Source organism: Pecten maximus, chromosome 7, assembly GCF_902652985.1.
Source record: "Pecten maximus chromosome 7, xPecMax1.1, whole genome shotgun sequence".
Taxonomy (NCBI): Eukaryota; Metazoa; Mollusca; class Bivalvia; order Pectinida; family Pectinidae; genus Pecten; species Pecten maximus.
Window position 1 is genome coordinate 32,976,687 of NC_047021.1, and position 17,926 is coordinate 32,994,612.

Sequence of the window (17,926 nt, forward strand, 5' to 3'; positions counted from 1 at the left end):
CCCCGGTCTTGGTAAAGTGTAACATACAGAACCGTTCTTAACCGTAATATTTTGATCCACACGGGAAACGACGGCTGTCTGCGTATCTACTATAACTATTGATAAAAACAATGCTTGAATATAATGTCTGCTATATTGAGTACATGTACTGTAGAGAAGACCTTACACTTCCGTTCCCTTATGTGGCGTAATATTTTAATCCGATATCTGTTTCTGCATTTAGAAAGTCCCTAACTAAAAAATAACAATTACCTCCCTTTGGTAAACAGCCCGCCATCTTCGAAAGTACGATACATGATTAGACAGGTTCAGATTTGCTGTGTTGTCCTGAAGGAATCAAGATGACGAATGTTTTGGTTTGTATATATTGATTATGAATAGTACATATATATTATGAAATATGGAGAGTGCATACTTCATCAAAGCCTAAAACCCACAAAAAATAATGTTTTTCGCCCGTGCTATTCCATGCTTGGAAAATAGTCATTCATGTTTGGGTTCAATTTTTTACGTCACGGTCAATGGAAATATTGCAATTAAAAAACCGGCTTTTGATTATAAATTTCTTTCTTTCCATGAAATCATTTTACTTGACATGACATTTGAACAGTAGGCATGTTAAAATTTGAAAATCTATCCAAGCGAAGTACGGAACCTAATTATTAAGTTGCAGAAATTGTCCTAAATAATATGGTACAGTACAGTAAGTTCTGTAGTAGTAATTTAAGGAATTTTAACCTCATCTGCCAGTAGCAATTTATTTTCCTGTTATTGTATATGTTTATATTTACTGTAGTACAGACAGTACATATACAAGTAGCAACCACAGGAGCTTGTAAGTGCTGTAGTAGTATTTAAGGAATTTGAACCTCATCTGCCTGTAGCAATTTATTTTCCTGTTACTGTATATGTTTATATTTACTGTAGTACAGACAGTACATATACAAGTAGCAACCACAGGGGGATTGACACATTTTTATGACCCAAAAAGAAATATTATAATATGTCACAACAGACCCCAAGATCACTCCTTATCTGGGGAAGGGGGGGGGGGGGGGGGGGGGGGGGGGATGGGCAGCGCCCTGAGATTATTTTTCATTCTGGGTTATTGGATCGATGTAACAAGTACGTGTTGGGCCAAAGTTTAATTTGTACATGAGCATGTGTGTCAAGCAGCACACAGGAAACTAAGCCATCAGACAGCTGCCCATGCCAGTATACAATATACCATGTACCCAGCATTAGCAATGCAATCACAACAGAGTATTCACAGGAGCACACAGGCACTAGTACTGTAGACACTGACAAAAAAACAAGCGACTACATATGGACAATGCAAACACTGTGACTACATGCAGGATACAAGAACAAAAAACAACAACAAAGGTCAGGCTGACACAGGTATACACATAGCTAGTACAGACACAACATTAAGACATGTCATATATATAGACACAACATAAAGACATTATTTCATAGCATTAACATTAAGCTAACCCTGTCAACTTAACCTGTAACAAATAACATCCCCTCTGCCTGCTACAGGAACTTATCACATGCATATATATATGCATATGGGTGTCAAATAATTATAAGTACCAGTATGTTTTTGTGCTTATTTATATGGTGGCTTATATTTTTTTTCTAGGAGGATCCGTCCCTGGAGCGCCATTTTAAGGGCCACAGGGACACCATCACAAGTGTGGACTTCAACCCAAACATGAAGCAACTTGGTCAGTAGTCATAAATTAAAGTGCAATATCATTCATGATAAGGATATATACCAACCAATTTTTACCTGTTAAAGTTTACAAATTATGTGTAAAAACAAATACTTTTATGCTAGTTTTCATAAAACTTATATTCCATCACAGATACCTTTTCCATTGTGTAGCTTATAGACATCCATATCTCATGCACTGGAAAATGGTGTCCAATATTCCTTATCTTAAACATTTTGTGCCAATGTAAGATATCAACAAAAACCTACTTTTGAATCAGCACACATGTATCCATTTTATGGAAACAATGGTGCATATAATGTTGCCCATGTCTGTTCGCCTTATCCTTGTTTGAAGCAATGACCCCTTAAGTTAAGATTTTTGCTTCATAAACCATTTTTACATGTGTCTGATAACAACAAGTTCTACAGATCACATTAAAATCCCCTGCAACATCTGTAGAGAATGGAAAACAATAAACTGCTTCATTACAATTAATCATGCTCTCCTTGTTGTAGCCTCTGGGTCAATGGATTCCTGTCTGATGGTGTGGAATTTCAAGCCTCAAATGAGGGCTTACAGATTTGTTGGACACAAGGTAAATTAAACGGGACACATGAGTAACTCCTGCAGGTGCACATGCTCAACCATGATATTGGTAAATAGACCTCAAAGCAATGACATTTTTGTCAAATGAGGCAATTATTTGGAACTTTCTTATTTTTCTTATCGGCAAGAAAAATGGAAATGAACAGACACACTACAGGATTTGTATTAACAGCTGATCGACGACACCATGAACAAGATTTGTCAAAAAGCTGGAGTTGAACATGTTCAGCTTCAGAAAGAAGTACACAGTTGCACTGACCTTTAGCATTTCATGTTTAAGCTAGCTTAATGGAGACTAGTGTTGTTCCGATTAATCAATTCAATCAATGATTAGTCGTTTTACCTCTGACTATGACTAATCAATCATGATTTTAACATGGAAATTTTTCAAGATTTAGAGCTGACTTCAACAATTAATAAATGAACAATATGTCCCTGGTTATTTGAAATAGAAATGCATTAAAACAAATTTTAAAACATAGTTAGATGCCTTAAAACATGTCCACATTTTCCTCTATTTTGGTTAATGTTTTTGCAGATATTTCCCTTCATGTTCATGATCGATCAATAATTGGTCATCGATTGTTTAAGAGATAGTGATGATCGATCATAAAATTTATAATGATTCCCAACACTGACTCAGACCTGTGTACTATCATGGATTGTCTTTAATTAATTTTTTTTTTTTTTTTTTTAGAATTTGATTGTTAGGCAAATACAGTAGAATGCTATATATCCAAATTACCAGTATCAGGTAATTTGTTTAGTTAGGCATATGCTCGGTATGTGATTTCATAATATCAGGTATTGGAGACATAGTAATTCAGATAATCTAATGTTCAGGTAATCAAATATTCAGATCTGTGTTCTACTATACTAAGAACTGGTTATGACCGCATGATAAAATGCTATGCTATGACCATTATGTTTTAATATAGCTTAGAGAATTAATTTGCTCTAAAACAGTGCATCATTCATTTTATCAGGTCTGTGTTAAATAATAATAATGTTTTTTGTTTGATGGAAGTAGTGATTTGATATATTTCAAGAAATGTTCAGAATGATATATAAAGTACAATGTATTAATGATTTGTATTGTCTTTTCCCCCCTGTAGGATGCAGTGATGGACGTGAAGTTTTCTCCGTCGGGTCATCTTGTAGCGTCGGGGTCTAGAGACAAGACAGTACGACTGTGGATCCCCAGTGTGTCAGTATCAATGTTTTTTACCTTGTTAATTGTATCTTCAAATAAAATATCAGTATCGGTATCAATTGTGCTAACAAATTTACTTCAGAGATTAGCTGCATCATGATCACTCATTTGTAATGCTTCTAGAGATTAATGTCAAGATACCAAACCAAATATCTGTTAACAACTTCAGAAGTTAAAAGTCCAATGACCACACACGTTTTTTCAGACAATAACCAGTGCAATTTAATTTTGTTTTAGGGCCCTATGTAAAAAGATGATAATAATTACCCTAGCAATTTGTCTCTCTAGATTTCATTTCTACATGATAACTTCTCAGTCTGATCTATTTGTGGCTCATTTTGTTCATACTATGCCTTAACATCTGAACATACCACATCCAGATCGATAACTTGTGAAATTTCACTTCAGTTTCCTTCATTCTGCAGTCAAGCATGTCTTACAATTTGAAATGCTGGATAGAATTTGGATCCGACACCATTTTCAACCCAAACATAAAATCAACTATACTACCTATCATACCAGTTACATATATTACAGTTCATGTATGATGCAGGATTTTAAGAAAAATGGAATATTGGTGTGTTACAGGAAAGGAGAGTCAACTGTATTCAAGGCCCACACAGCTACCGTGAGGAGTGTAGACTTCTCCAGTGATGGCCAATACTTACTCACAGCTTCTGATGATAAAACAGTCAAGGTACACACTGGTTCACACACTTTGTGTATTAAAAGTTTTAAATTAATGAGAACTTGGTGATAAATTGTTATTTAAGGGTATAAATTGAGAACTTGGTGATAAATCTTTATATATTGGTGTAAAGTAAAATAAGAGAACTTTGTGCTTAATTGTTATTTAATAGGTGTAAAATGATGAAAATTTCATGCTGAATTTTTATTTGATAGGTGTGGACAGTACACAGACAGAAATTCATGTTCTCCTTAAACCAACACATGAACTGGGTAAGATGTGCAAGGTGAGTAAACAAGATTTTGCTAACCACCAATTAGTTCTTACTTCAGAAAGAAAAATCTCCCTAGTGATTTGGTTTGTTTTATAGTTTAAATGATGATCACTTTGTAATGTTTGATTCTTAGATATGTCCTTGTTTTATGAAATATTAATTTTGTGCTTTGAAACAATATTTGTTGGCTATATAATAGATGCTTATTGAAGATTATCTTTGTTAATGCTTACAGTATAAATCATGTTTTTTATTTTCCAGGTTTTCCCCTGATGGCCGACTCATTGTATCAGGCAGCGATGACAAAACTGTAAAACTGTGGGACAAAAATAGTAAAGAATGTGTGCATACATTTTTTGAACATGGAGGGTAAGTTAAAAACTTTGCAACCTAATTTTACCTTTGTGGATAATTTGATACTTTAATGAAAATGTGACAACACCAAATGTTGAAATGACATTTTTTTTTTTTTCACTTTCTTTACAAATTAACTATAAAATTTATAATTACCTATCTGTACACATGAAAATAACCTATATTGATCTATATTTAAGCAATGAAAACATGTCTTAAAAGCAATTCCTAAAAAGAAAAAAATCAAGATAAATACAAACATTTTTGACACAAACGTAAGTTTGAGTCTATGTCAGCGCTTTTGAGGTGTAGCTGACAAAATCTACGATGCCCTCTGGCGGATACTGCCTTGGCCAATCTAACCGTTGCTTTACAGTAACTCCGTAATGCTATGCAGTAAATATTTGTAAATATCGTAAATATTCACGATAAAAAATGACATATAGTAAAGTTCAGCTATAAAAAAATTACCTTTTGTTTTGTTGACACAAACGTAGACACAAACGTAAGTTTGAGTCTATGTCAGCGCTTTTGAGGGCTCTGGCGGATACTGCTGTTGGCCAATCTAAACGTTGCTTTACAGTAACTCCGTAATGTTATGCAGTAAATATTTGTTTAACTTCACGATAAAAAATGACATACAGTGAAGTTCAGCTATTAAAAAAAATCACCTTTTGTTTTGTTGTATTTTAAAAGCTGACAGGACAATGTGGGTTTTTTTGGCATTTTCGTTCGCTCTGACACAACTTCCACTGCCACTTCACAATCATATTCTATCGCAAAAACAAAATAGTCCCGTGACTTACGGAGTCAAATGCAACACTGCAGTTTCGTTAGATATATGACAAAACAACAGAACCTCACAAATAGATAGTTTTCAAAGTATTTAATTTAAGTATGTTCTGTCGATGATACGTAAGAATATTTTTCCGCGTTGAACGCATTAGATTTCACGCGGAATGATACAATCGACTTTTCGCTGGCGCCATATTGCTGCTTACCTGTGACCCGGAAGAAAAATCTACTAACATCACGCTGAATTTTCATCATCGACATCTATGTGTTTTTTTTCTTTGTTGGCATGTTACTGAATGGGTTATAATATTGATAAAGTTTCGTCGGAATATCGTTGTTATTTTGTACATTGAAAAATCACTCATCCAGCATCCGATTTTGTCCGCCATCTTTCAGTAATGTAAACAATAATAAAAGAAAGAGTAGGTGATCAAACCCAACTTTGAATGTCATTTTCTCACTGAAATATTAACTTGCATGTGATTGATGTAGTCTGCAGATGGTTAAATTATATAGATGTTTTTTTACAAAAGAAAAAAAGTTGTCTATTCATCATGACAATATCACAACAACGGCAGTCGAGTACCATACGCATGTTTGCAAATAAAAAGTTAAATAAATTCTCACTGAATAGGGTTTCGAAATGTCAAATGGACTTGTGAATATTAATATTGACTTCGGATCTATTGATTATATCCTACGTAATGCACATGAAGTTTTTCGTTTACAGAACGCGTACCGCATTAACGTGGCTGTCTGCATGCAGATGTAGACGTCACTGAAAATTTCATCTCTAATTATAGCGACTGATTCTTTTTTTCTAATATTCGTGATGGTTTAAAAAAAAATAGAAAATGATCTATCATTATCATTTGAAATATTACATAACAGTCGAAGCATATTATAAAAAAGAAAGGGGTCTACGATGTACATCTACATAGACCTTTATTATGTTTGGTGGAGTTTTGAACGCTTCAGGGACGGTTAAAGGGCAGTAACTCTTTAGAAAACACCATTTTTTCATGGAAATGTACTGATTGCTAAATTTAACCAGAGATATCTAAAGGCAGTGGAAATGTTATATTCCTACATCTGCGGTTTTTTCTGTCTTAAATCATTTCAGCTTCTGAATTAAATTAACCTTTAAACTAATGCACAGTAAAGTATTGATAAATCAATGCAAATAATTTATTATCACTTAGATTTATTATTATTATTTAATCTTTTTTTCTTTACAACACTAGTACATATTATTTGAGAAGAACAGCAAAAATTACTAAGTTCATTATTCTTCTAAACAACAAAAATTTGTAAAACTTTTTTGTGTTGTGCATATATCCTATTGTGAAATAACTTGGCATGACTAAAGATAATAGTATTGTCTTGATGACTGTTACATACTATATCATAGGTTGAGTTAAATAATTATTTTCTTCTTGTCAATTATGGTAAATGGTGAAAACACATTTTTTTCATTTAAATTGTTAAGTCGGTTTAATGTTCAAATTCAGATTAATTTAATTAAAGCAACTATTAATAATGTATATATGTGTTAACTTTTCTGACAAAGTCTTCAAGTAACCTGATTATATTTGACAGAGAATCAAAATAAGTAATTTTGTTGTTAAGAATAGTGGGCTTAGCCATTTACAACTGTTTAGATTCTACTTAATAAGGTTTGATTTTTAACATTTTGGCAAATTTATCTTATCAATATCCAATTTAGTTTTAAAGATAAGCAGTACTTCCATTTTTATGAAAATAAAAATTACTTCAGTGTTCTAATAATTTAAACACATGAACAATTGAAAGAAATACATTTGTATGAAAAGCATTCATAATGGACTTTGAAGAATGCTACTACATGTACAGTTCATCCAGTTTGGGCATTCGAACTACATTTTCATCTGACAGATGCTGCAGATTAAAAAAAAAACTCTGATTTTGAAATCGATGATATCAATACATCAAGCTACATTCACATCTCACTAACATTAATTAACATGATATATATACCATACATACATATATATATGTATCATGCAGTTACAGTTATGTATATGGTACATATACTATTGCGGAGAATATTTGATGCAATGTACATAAGTGAAAAACAAAATTCCACTTCAAATTGATTTGAACTGTACATGTGAATGAATGTGTTTTTGTTGTATAGATGATTTGTAGCTAAACAGTATGGAGTGTAAACATATAACGTAGAGTGCTATATGAAAATCATGTTCACTCTTAAGAAACTGTCTCAAGTCTGAGCTGATATGAGCATGTAATTCTAAGTTTTGAATATAGTGCTTAGTTTAATGTGCCCGTCGTGATGGTATACCCTGCCCTGTCTACATCCGCATTCTACGCTTCCAGAGTCTGTTTATCAGACCCAGGTGTTTTTAACCCACCATCATCAGATGGTGGGCTATTCAAATCGCCCTGCGTCAGTGGTCCGTCCGTCCCTCCATCCGTAAACAATTCTTGTTATCGCTATTTCTCAAAGTACTGAAGGGATCTTCTAAAATTTCATAGGTTTCTCTTGGTTTCTAGTTATGCATATTGCATTTTGAGACCAATCGGAAAACAATATGGCCGACAGGCAGCCATCTTAGGTTTTGACAATTGAAGTTTGTTATTGCTATTTCTCAGAAAGCACTGAATTGATCTTTCTCAAATTTTATATGTAGGTTCCTCTTGGTGCTAACATTAGTTATGCATATTGCATTTTGAGACCAATCGGAAAACAATAAGGCCGATAGGCAGCCATCTTTGATTTTGTCAATTGAAGTTTGTTATCACTATTTCTCAGAAAGTGTTGACGGGATCTTTTTCAAATTTCGTAAGTAGGTCCCCCTTTGTGCCTAGTTATGCATATTGCGTTTTGAGACTAATCGGAAAACAACATGGCCGACAGGCAGCCATCTTGGATTTGGACAATTGAAGTTTGTTATCGCAATTTCTCAAAAAGTGCTGAAGGGATCTTTCTAAAATTTGATATGTAGGTTTCCCTTGGTGGGTGGTTATGCATAATGCATTTTGAGACCAATCGGAAAACAATATGGCCGACAGGCAGCCATCTTAGGTTTTGACAATTGAAGTTTGTTATTGCTATTTCTCAGAAAGCACTGAATTGATCTTTCTCAAATTTCATATGTAGGTTCCTCTTGGTGCTTACATTAATTATGCATATTGCATTTTGAGACCAATCGGAAAACAATATGGCCGACAGGCAGCCATCTTGGATTTGGACAATTGAAGTTTGTTATCACTATTTCTCCGAAAGTGCTGAAGGGATCTTTCTCAAATTTTATATGTAGGTTCCCCTCGGTGCCTAGTTATGGATATTGCATTTTGAGACTAATCGGAAAACAACATGGCCGACAGGCAGCCATATTGTATTTTGACAATTGAAGTTTGTTATCGCTATTTTACAGAAGGCACTGAAGGGATAGAACAATCTGCCACAAAATATCATTCAAAACCTTGACATAACATCATTCAAACCAGGGCTCGCACACACGATAAAATCCTAAAACAATCACACAAATGTTTTTAACCTGAGCTCTCTCTTATCTAAAAGCTGGTAGCTAGATGGGGCGCTACATCAAATGTATAAATATTTTTTCAAATGCTAATGATAATGATAATTTGTGAAGCGCTTATAGGCATGGGATCCTCAAAAGTTTGAAAAGAAAGGCCTCATTAATTTTACAGGTAATCTAGGACCTTCATATTACATCTACAACTACGTATACATTAACCCATTGAAGATGTCAAATAAGATTACCCGAGTACCTATTCTGAAAATTAGCTGCCAAGACGCACTTGCAATCAAAAGTAGATATGAATTTCTTTTCTTGCCAATATTTTGTCCTAGTCCTAATCAGGTATTGGTGATGTTCCATACAAAGTTGACCATGTCCCCACTAAACAAAAGCAGTTAAAATAATTTGTTTTCGTTTGTGTCTTCAGTACTTTCAGTACTTTGATTTTACCCTGTTATAGCCACATAGCTGGTATTAAAACATACACCATTTTGTAACTCTATGATTTGAGTTTAGTTGACTGGTATAGATGGTGCCAGATGTTGAGATTTGTGTTCTGTTGTGTACAGGTTTGTGAACTACGTAGAATTCCACCCGAGCGGCACGTGTATAGCCTCAGCGGGTACTGACAGTACTGTTAAAGTGTGGGACATCAGGATGAACAAATTACTACAGCATTATACAGGTAAATACCGCAGAAAACAGTAACTCAAATTACTTCAGCATTATACAGGTAACTACATGAGAAAATAGTAATTCAAATTACTACATCATTGTACAGGGAAATACATAAGAAAATAGTAATTAAAGTAACTACAGCATTATACAGGGAAATAGAAGAGAAAGTAGTAACTCAAATTGCTACAGTATTATATAGGTATTAAATAAAAGAGACATTACTAACTCAGATTATTACTACAACATTATATAGGTAAAAATGAAAAAAAATATTATTGATTCAAATAACTAGGTAAATAGAAGAGAAAATAGTTACTCAAATTACTACAGCATTATATACAGATAAATAGTAGAGAAAATAGTATTAAACTCAAATTGCTACAGTAGTGAAGAAAATATTAAATCAAACTGGTCAGAAAATAAGAAAAAAATTAACTTGTTTTGAATAACAGTTGTGAAAATGAGGAAGATGACAGTACATCTTTTTTAGGTCTTTGTATAAACTGAAAAACACAAATAAGTATAATTTGTCATCAAGTACTATAATTGTTCATTATGTATGGTATTTATTCAGTTAAATTGCATTAGACTAATTATTATTGATTATATCTTTATTCAAGGATTGCTACTGATCATTTCATTGATGGCAACATTTAGTCTTCCTTGTGTACCCTGCCAGCTGGAGTTGAATGGGAAGATGTTTTAACACTTTTTCTCTGTTTGCTTCTCATTCCACAAATTGAAATATTCCTTTATCCATGCTGTATTTAAATGACATTGTGTTGATACAGTGTTAAACAATAACAATATACCAGATAAACTTGGGGATGTATTGGCAATGTATATTAGCTAAGGAAGACTTTCTTAACAAGTGATGATCTGAATGTAAGCAGATGACTTTGAGCTGCAAATCACTTCCTCTGTCAGAAATAAATACTGGTAGTTACTTTCAAGATGTTTATAAAACATTTCTATCAACTTATCAACAAATTGATTACACCAAATTTAATTTATTTCAGCTCATTCGTCATCCGTGAACAGTTTATCATTCCATTCGAGTGGGAACTACCTGATATCAGGCTCAGATGATTCTACTTTAAAGATTTTTGACCTGCTGGAGGGTCGACTTTTCTACACACTTCATGGACACCAGGTAACTATAGCCCACAGGAAGTGCCAAAAGTCATGTGACCACTGAAATATCCAAAAGTCATGTGACCACTGAAATATCCAAAAGTCATTCAACCACAAAAAGATCTGAAGTCATGTTACTACTGAAAGATCCGAAAGTCATGTGAATCCCGAAGACAGGAGCACATATCATGACTTATTGTCAGTTCACCAATCATGTACAGTAGAAGATCACATGACCAGTTGCATATATCATCAAGTCATGTGATTATTATATAATCATGAGATGGCCAGTGGCAGGTCCACAATCTGTGTGACTGATGGCAAGTTTAATAGTTATATCAGAGATATTTTCCATAGGGTTTTGTATTGCATTTGACCAGAATGCAATGTATTAAAGCTTTATTCATTGTACAAAAAAATAATTCATATAAATCTCTGTTATTGGCTCAGATGGAAGCTTGCAAGGGGTCTCATACAGTAAGAAACCAGAGTCCCATGTCGGACAGGTGAAACCAAATCTTTTATGTTTAAATGGGGAATCAAACCCCGAGTTCCCTCGGTGAGAGGCCAATGCATTACCACTGTGCCACCAGGCCACCAATAAATGTGATCCAGTCCATAGTCTTGGTGCATGAAACATGATTCAAAAGTAAATCAGTTGTGATAACCAATGATCACATTCAATTCACTTTTACATGAACTTAAAGGCCCGTTTCTTTCCATTCATCACAAAAATGTGCTGCTAACACCAATGTAGATTTTACAAAATGGCATAAAAAGTGTCCCAGAAAAGAAGCTTACCTTAAAGCTATGTTTGTGTTGTGTTTCAGGGTCCATCAACTGCTGTATCATTCTCTCGGTCTGGGGAATACTTCGCCTCCGGCGGGTCAGATGAGCAGGTAGGTAACGGAAATATTGTAGACTTATAACAATCGGAGTTATGTAAAAAAATTAAAGGTTATACAACAGTGTTATGAAATAAAACTGATTATTTGTTCATTGTAAATTAGATGCTGTGTTCAAAGAAATGTCAAAAGTATTGGTTTTGGCGATCTTTCACAGTTGAAAACCAGTAAATAGTACGTTGTTCATTCAGTACCTTACTGCCATCCTGATAAATTTGTCCTCATTGCAGTTTGCGAAATTCAGAAATGTTACTATGAATGCCTTGACTATCTTATATTGAATTCAGCTTTTGTTCAATTTACCCCTTCATTTCCCTTTCTTTGTTGAAAAAACTTTTGATGCCAAGCAGTTATGGCATCACAGTGGATACACAATCGAAACAATTGCAAATCATAGTATAGCTGTGCTAGGTGTTTAACGTGTGTACATAACACAATTTATACTACACTGATAGCAGAGTACAGTTGTATGTTAAGGTTATGACACATAAATTGAGCTCTGCTGTAGTCATGTAATGGGTGTTAAGGCACTGATTACGGTAGTTATCTAATGGGTGTTAGGACACGGGTAATGCAGTAAGTAGTTATGTAACAGATGTTAGAACACACATCATACAGTAGTTGAGTGACAAACTTAATTCTGCCTGATAACACGTTTATTTTGTTTGTGATAGGTACTGGTATGGAAAACCAACTTTGACCAGTTAGACTTTAATGAAGTTCTTCAGTCTCATAAGCAGCGGGAAAAAACTGCAGCTCCCCCGACAGTTGGTGATATACCACCCAGAGTACAGAAGCCCCAAAGACCTCAAACAACAACTAGGGTAAGTACAATGCTCGTGTGCTTCATACCTGTATACCCCAATTGTGGACAATATACAACTTAAAGAATCGAAACCCCAGAGACCCCAATCCTTATAAAACAATGACTCATTAAATTTGATGGGGAATGGGAATATTTAGAAACCCCGAAAACTGCAATCCTTTTTAACAATGATTATTAGATTAGATAGGGATGGGATTATATAGAAACCCCACAGACTCTAATCCTTATAAAACAATGACGCATTAAATTTGATGGGGAATGGGAATATTTAGAAAAAACATTTCTTTCATAATTGATATTTGTCAAGACTACTTGAATCATTGAAGAGGAAAATGTTTGCATATGGGTACCATAAAAATCATAGGTCAATTAGAATTTTTTTTTTTTTTTTTTAGAATTTGATTTTAGACAAGTACAGTAGAATGCTATATATCCAAATTACCAGTATCAGGTAATTTGTTTAGTTAGGCATTTTGCTCGGTATGTGATTTCATAATATCAGGTTTTGGAGACATAGTAATTCAGATAATCTAATGTTCAGGTAATCAAATATTCAGATCTGTGTTCTACTATACTAAGAACTGGTTATGACCGCATGATAAAATGCTATGCTATGACCATTATGTTTTAATATAGCTTAGAGAATTAATTTGCTCTAAAACATTGCATCATTCATTTTATCAGGTCTGTGTTAAATAATAATAATGTTTTTGTTTGATGGAAGTAGTGATTTGATATATTTCAAGAAATGTTCAGAATGATATATAAAGTACAATGTATTAATGATTGTATTGTCTTTTCCCCCCTGTAGGATGCAGTGATGGACGTGAAGTTTTCTCCGTCGGGTCATCTTGTAGCGTCGGGGTCTAGAGACAAGACAGTACGACTGTGGATCCCCAGTGTGTCAGTATCAATGTTTTGCCTTGTTAATTGTATCTTCAAATAAAATATCAGTATCGGTATCAATTGTGCTAACAAATTTACTTCAGATATTAGCTGCATCATGATCTCTCATTTGTAATGTTCTAGAGATTAATGTCAAGATACCAAACCAAATATCTGTTAACAACTTCAGAAGTTAAAGTCCAATGACCACACACGTTTTTCAGACAATAACCAGTGCAATTTAATTTTGTTTTAGGGCCCTATGTAAAAAGATGATAATAATTACCCTATCAATTTGTCTCTCTAGATTTCATTTCTACATGATAACTTCTCAGTCTGATCTATTGTGGCTCATTTTGTTCATGCTATGCTTTAACATCTGAACATACCACATCCAGGGTCATTCACAGATTTTTTTAATCAAATTGATAACTGTGAAATTTCCCTTCAGTTTCCTCCATACTGCAACCAAGCATGTTTTACAATTTGAAATGCTGGATAGAATTTGGCTCCGACACCATTTTCAACCCAAACATAAAATCAACTATACTACCTATCATACCAGTTACATATATTACAGTTCATGTATGATGCAGGATTTTAAGAAAAAAGGAATATTGGTGTGTTACAGGAAAGGAGAGTCAACTGTATTCAAGGCCCACACAGCTACCGTGAGGAGTGTAGACTTCTCCAGTGATGGCCAATACTTACTCACAGCTTCTGATGATAAAACAGTCAAGGTACACACTGGTTCACACACTTTGTGTATTAAAAGTTTTAAATTGATGAGAACTTGGTGATAAATCTTTATATATTGGTGTAAAGTGAAATAAGAGAACTTTGTGCTTAATTGTTATTTATTAGGTGTAAAATAAGAGAACTTTGTGCTTAATTGTTGTTTAATAGGTGTAAAATGATGAAAATTTCATGTTGAATTTTTATTTGATAGGTGTGGACAGTACACAGACAGAAATTCATGTTCTCCTTAAACCAACACATGAACTGGGTTAGATGTGCAAGGTGATAAACAAGATTTTGCTAACCACCAATTAGTTCTTACTTCAGAAAGAAAAATCTCCCTAGTGATTTGGTTTGTTTTATAGTTAAATGATGATCACTTTGTAATGTTTGATTCTTAGATATGTCTTTGTTTTATGAAATATCAATTTTGTGCTTTGAAACAATATTTGGCTATATAATAGATGCTTATTGAAGATTATCTTTGTTATGCTTACAGTATAAACCATGTTTGTTATTTCCAGGTTTTCCCCTGATGGCCGACTCATTGTATCAGGCAGCGATGACAAAACTGTAAAACTGTGGGACAAAAATAGTAAAGAATGTGTGCATACATTTTTTGAACATGGAGGGTAAGTTAAAAACTTTGCAACCTAATTTACCTTTGTGGATAATTTGATACTTTAATGAAAATGTGACAACACCAAATGTTGAAATGACTTTTTTTTTTTCACTTTCTATACAAATTAACTATAAATTTATAATTACCTATCTGTACTCATGAAAATAACCTATATTGATCTATATTTAAGCAATGAAAACATGTGTTAAAAGCAATTCCTAAAAAAAAAAAAAATCTAGATAAATACAAACATTTTTCTACCCTGTTTTAGCCACATAGCTGGTATTAAAACATACACCATTTTGTAACTCTATGCTTTGAGTTTAGTTGACTGGTATAGATGGTGCCAGATGTTGAGATTTGTGTTCTGTTGTGTACAGGTTTGTGAACTACGTAGAATTCCACCCGAGCGGCACGTGTATAGCCTCAGCGGGTACTGACAGTACTGTTAAAGTGTGGGACATCAGGATGAACAAATTACTACAGCATTATACAGGTAAATACTGCAGAAAACAGTAACTCAAATACTTCAGCATTACAGGTAACTACATGAGAAAATAGTAATTCAAATTACTACATCATTGTACAGGGAATACTGAGAAAATAGTAGTTAAAGTAACTACAGCATTATACCAGGGAAATAGAAGTCCGAAAGTGGTAACTCAAATTGCTACAGTATTATATAGGTATTAGATAAAAGAGACATTACTAACTCAGATTACTACAACATTATATAGGTAAAAATGAAAAAAAATTATTGATTCAAATAACTAGGTAAATAGAAGAGAAAATAGTTACTCAAATTATACAGCAATACAGGTAAATAGTGCGAAATATCCTCAATTACTACAGCATATTGGGTAAATAAAAGAGAAAATAGTATAAACTCAAATTGCTACAGTATGAAGAAAATATTAAATCAAACTGGTCAGAAAATAAGAAAAAAATTAACTTGATTTTGAATAACAGTTGTGAAAATGAGGAAGATGACAGTAAAATCTTTTTTAGGTCTTTGTATAAACTGAAAAACACAAATAAGTATAATTTGTCATCAAGTACTATAATTGTTCATTATGTATGGTATTTTATTCAGTTAAATTGCATTAGACTAATATTATTGATTATATCTTTATTCAAGGATTGCTACTGATCATTTCATTGATGGCAACATTTAGTCTTCCTTGTGTACCCTGCCAGCTGTAGTTGAATGGGAAGATGTTTTAACACTTTTTCTCTGTTTGCTTCTCATTCCACAAATTAAAATATTCCTTTATCCATGCTGTATTTTAAATGACATTGTGTTGATACAGTGTTAAACAATAACAATATACCGATAACTTTGGGATGTATTGGCAATGTTGTATATTAGCTAAGGAAGACTTTCTTAAAAAAGTGATGATCTGAATGTAAGCAGATGACTTTGAGCTGCAAATCACTTCCTCTGTCAGAAATAAATATGGTAGTTACTTTCAAGATGTTTATAAAACATTTCTATCAACTTATCAAAAAAATTGATTACACCAAATTTAATTTATTTCAGCTCATTCGTCATCCGTGAACAGTTTTACATTCCATTCGAGTGGGAACTACCTGATATCAGGCTCAGATGATTCTACTTTAAAGATTTTGGGCCTGCTGGAGGGTCGACTTTTCTACACACTTCATGGACACCAGGTAACTATAGCCCACAGGAAGTGCCAAAAGTCATGTGACCACTGAAATATCCAAAAGTCATGTGACCACTGAAATATCCAAAAGTCATTCAACCACAAAAAGATCTGAAGTCATGTTACTACTGAAAGATCCGAAAGTCATGTGAATCCCAAAGACAGGAGCACATATCATGACTTATTGTCAGTTCACCAATCATGTACAGTAGAAGATCACATGACCAGTTGCATATATCATCAAGTCATGTGATTATTATATAATCATGAGATGGCCAGTGGCAGGTCCACAATCTGTGTGACTGATGGCAAGTTTAATAGTTATATCAGAGATATTTTCCATAGGGTTTTGTATTGCATTTGACCAGAATGCAATGTATTAAAGCTTTATTCATTGTACAAAAAAATAATTCATATAAATCTCTGTTATTGGCTCAGATGGAAGCTTGCAAGGGGTCTCATACAGTAAGAAACCAGAGTCCCATGTCGGACAGGTGAAACCAAATCTTTTATGTTTAAATGGGGAATCAAACCCCGAGTTCCCTCGGTGAGAGGCCAATGCATTACCACTGTGCCACCAGGCCACCAATAAATGTGATCCAGTCCATAGTCTTGGTGCATGAAACATGATTCAAAAGTAAATCAGTTGTGATAACCAATGATCACATTCAATTCACTTTTACATGAACTTAAAGGCCCGTTTCTTTCCATTCATCACAAAAATGTGCTGCTAACACCAATGTAGATTTTACAAAATGGCATAAAAAGTGTCCCAGAAAAGAAGCTTACCTTAAAGCTATGTTTGTGTTGTGTTTCAGGGTCCATCAACTGCTGTATCATTCTCTCGGTCTGGGGAATACTTCGCCTCCGGCGGGTCAGATGAGCAGGTAGGTAACGGAAATATTGTAGACTTATAACAATCGGAGTTATGTAAAAAATTAAAGGTTATACAACAGTGTTATGAAATAAAACTGATTATTTGTTCATTGTAAATTAGATGCTGTGTTCAAAGAAATGTCAAAAGTATTGGTTTTGGCGATCTTTCACAGTTGAAAACCAGTAAATAGTACGTTGTTCATTCAGTACCTTACTGCCATCCTGATAAATTTGTCCTCATTGCAGTTTGCGAAATTCAGAAATGTTACTATGAATGCCTTGACTATCTTATATTGAATTCAGCTTTGTTCAATTTACCCCTTCATTTCCCTTTCTTTGTTGAAAAACTTTTGATGCCAATATGCTCAGTGTAAAAGGCAAACAAGTATACAA

General features: G+C 33.8%; 1 protein-coding gene across 1 annotated transcript; it reads left to right on the top strand.

Annotated features, from left to right (window-relative positions):
* Positions 1–235: 235 nt before the first annotated feature.
* Positions 236–17,599, top strand: LOC117331176 (POC1 centriolar protein homolog A-like). Its single transcript, XM_033889773.1, has 18 exons — positions 236–356; positions 1,649–1,733; positions 2,240–2,319; positions 3,446–3,537; positions 4,132–4,240; positions 4,447–4,517; positions 4,767–4,874; positions 9,772–9,887; positions 10,900–11,033; positions 11,845–11,913; positions 12,594–12,743; positions 13,557–13,648; positions 14,262–14,370; positions 14,580–14,650; positions 14,893–15,000; positions 15,371–15,486; positions 16,531–16,664; positions 17,476–17,599. The coding sequence occupies exons 1-18, from the start codon at positions 342–344 to the stop codon at positions 17,572–17,574; spliced, it is 1,758 nt and encodes a 585-aa protein (XP_033745664.1). The 5' UTR covers positions 236–341; the 3' UTR covers positions 17,575–17,599.
* The last annotated feature ends 327 nt before the right edge of the window (positions 17,600–17,926 follow it).

Coding starts and splice junctions, on each gene's coding strand:
- LOC117331176 (XM_033889773.1), top strand. Junction 14,371..14,579: donor CTGATGATAAAACAGTCAAG/GTACACACTGGT, acceptor TTTATTTGATAG/GTGTGGACAGTACACAGACA. Junction 15,487..16,530: donor ATTACTACAGCATTATACAG/GTAAATACTGCA, acceptor AATTTATTTCAG/CTCATTCGTCATCCGTGAAC.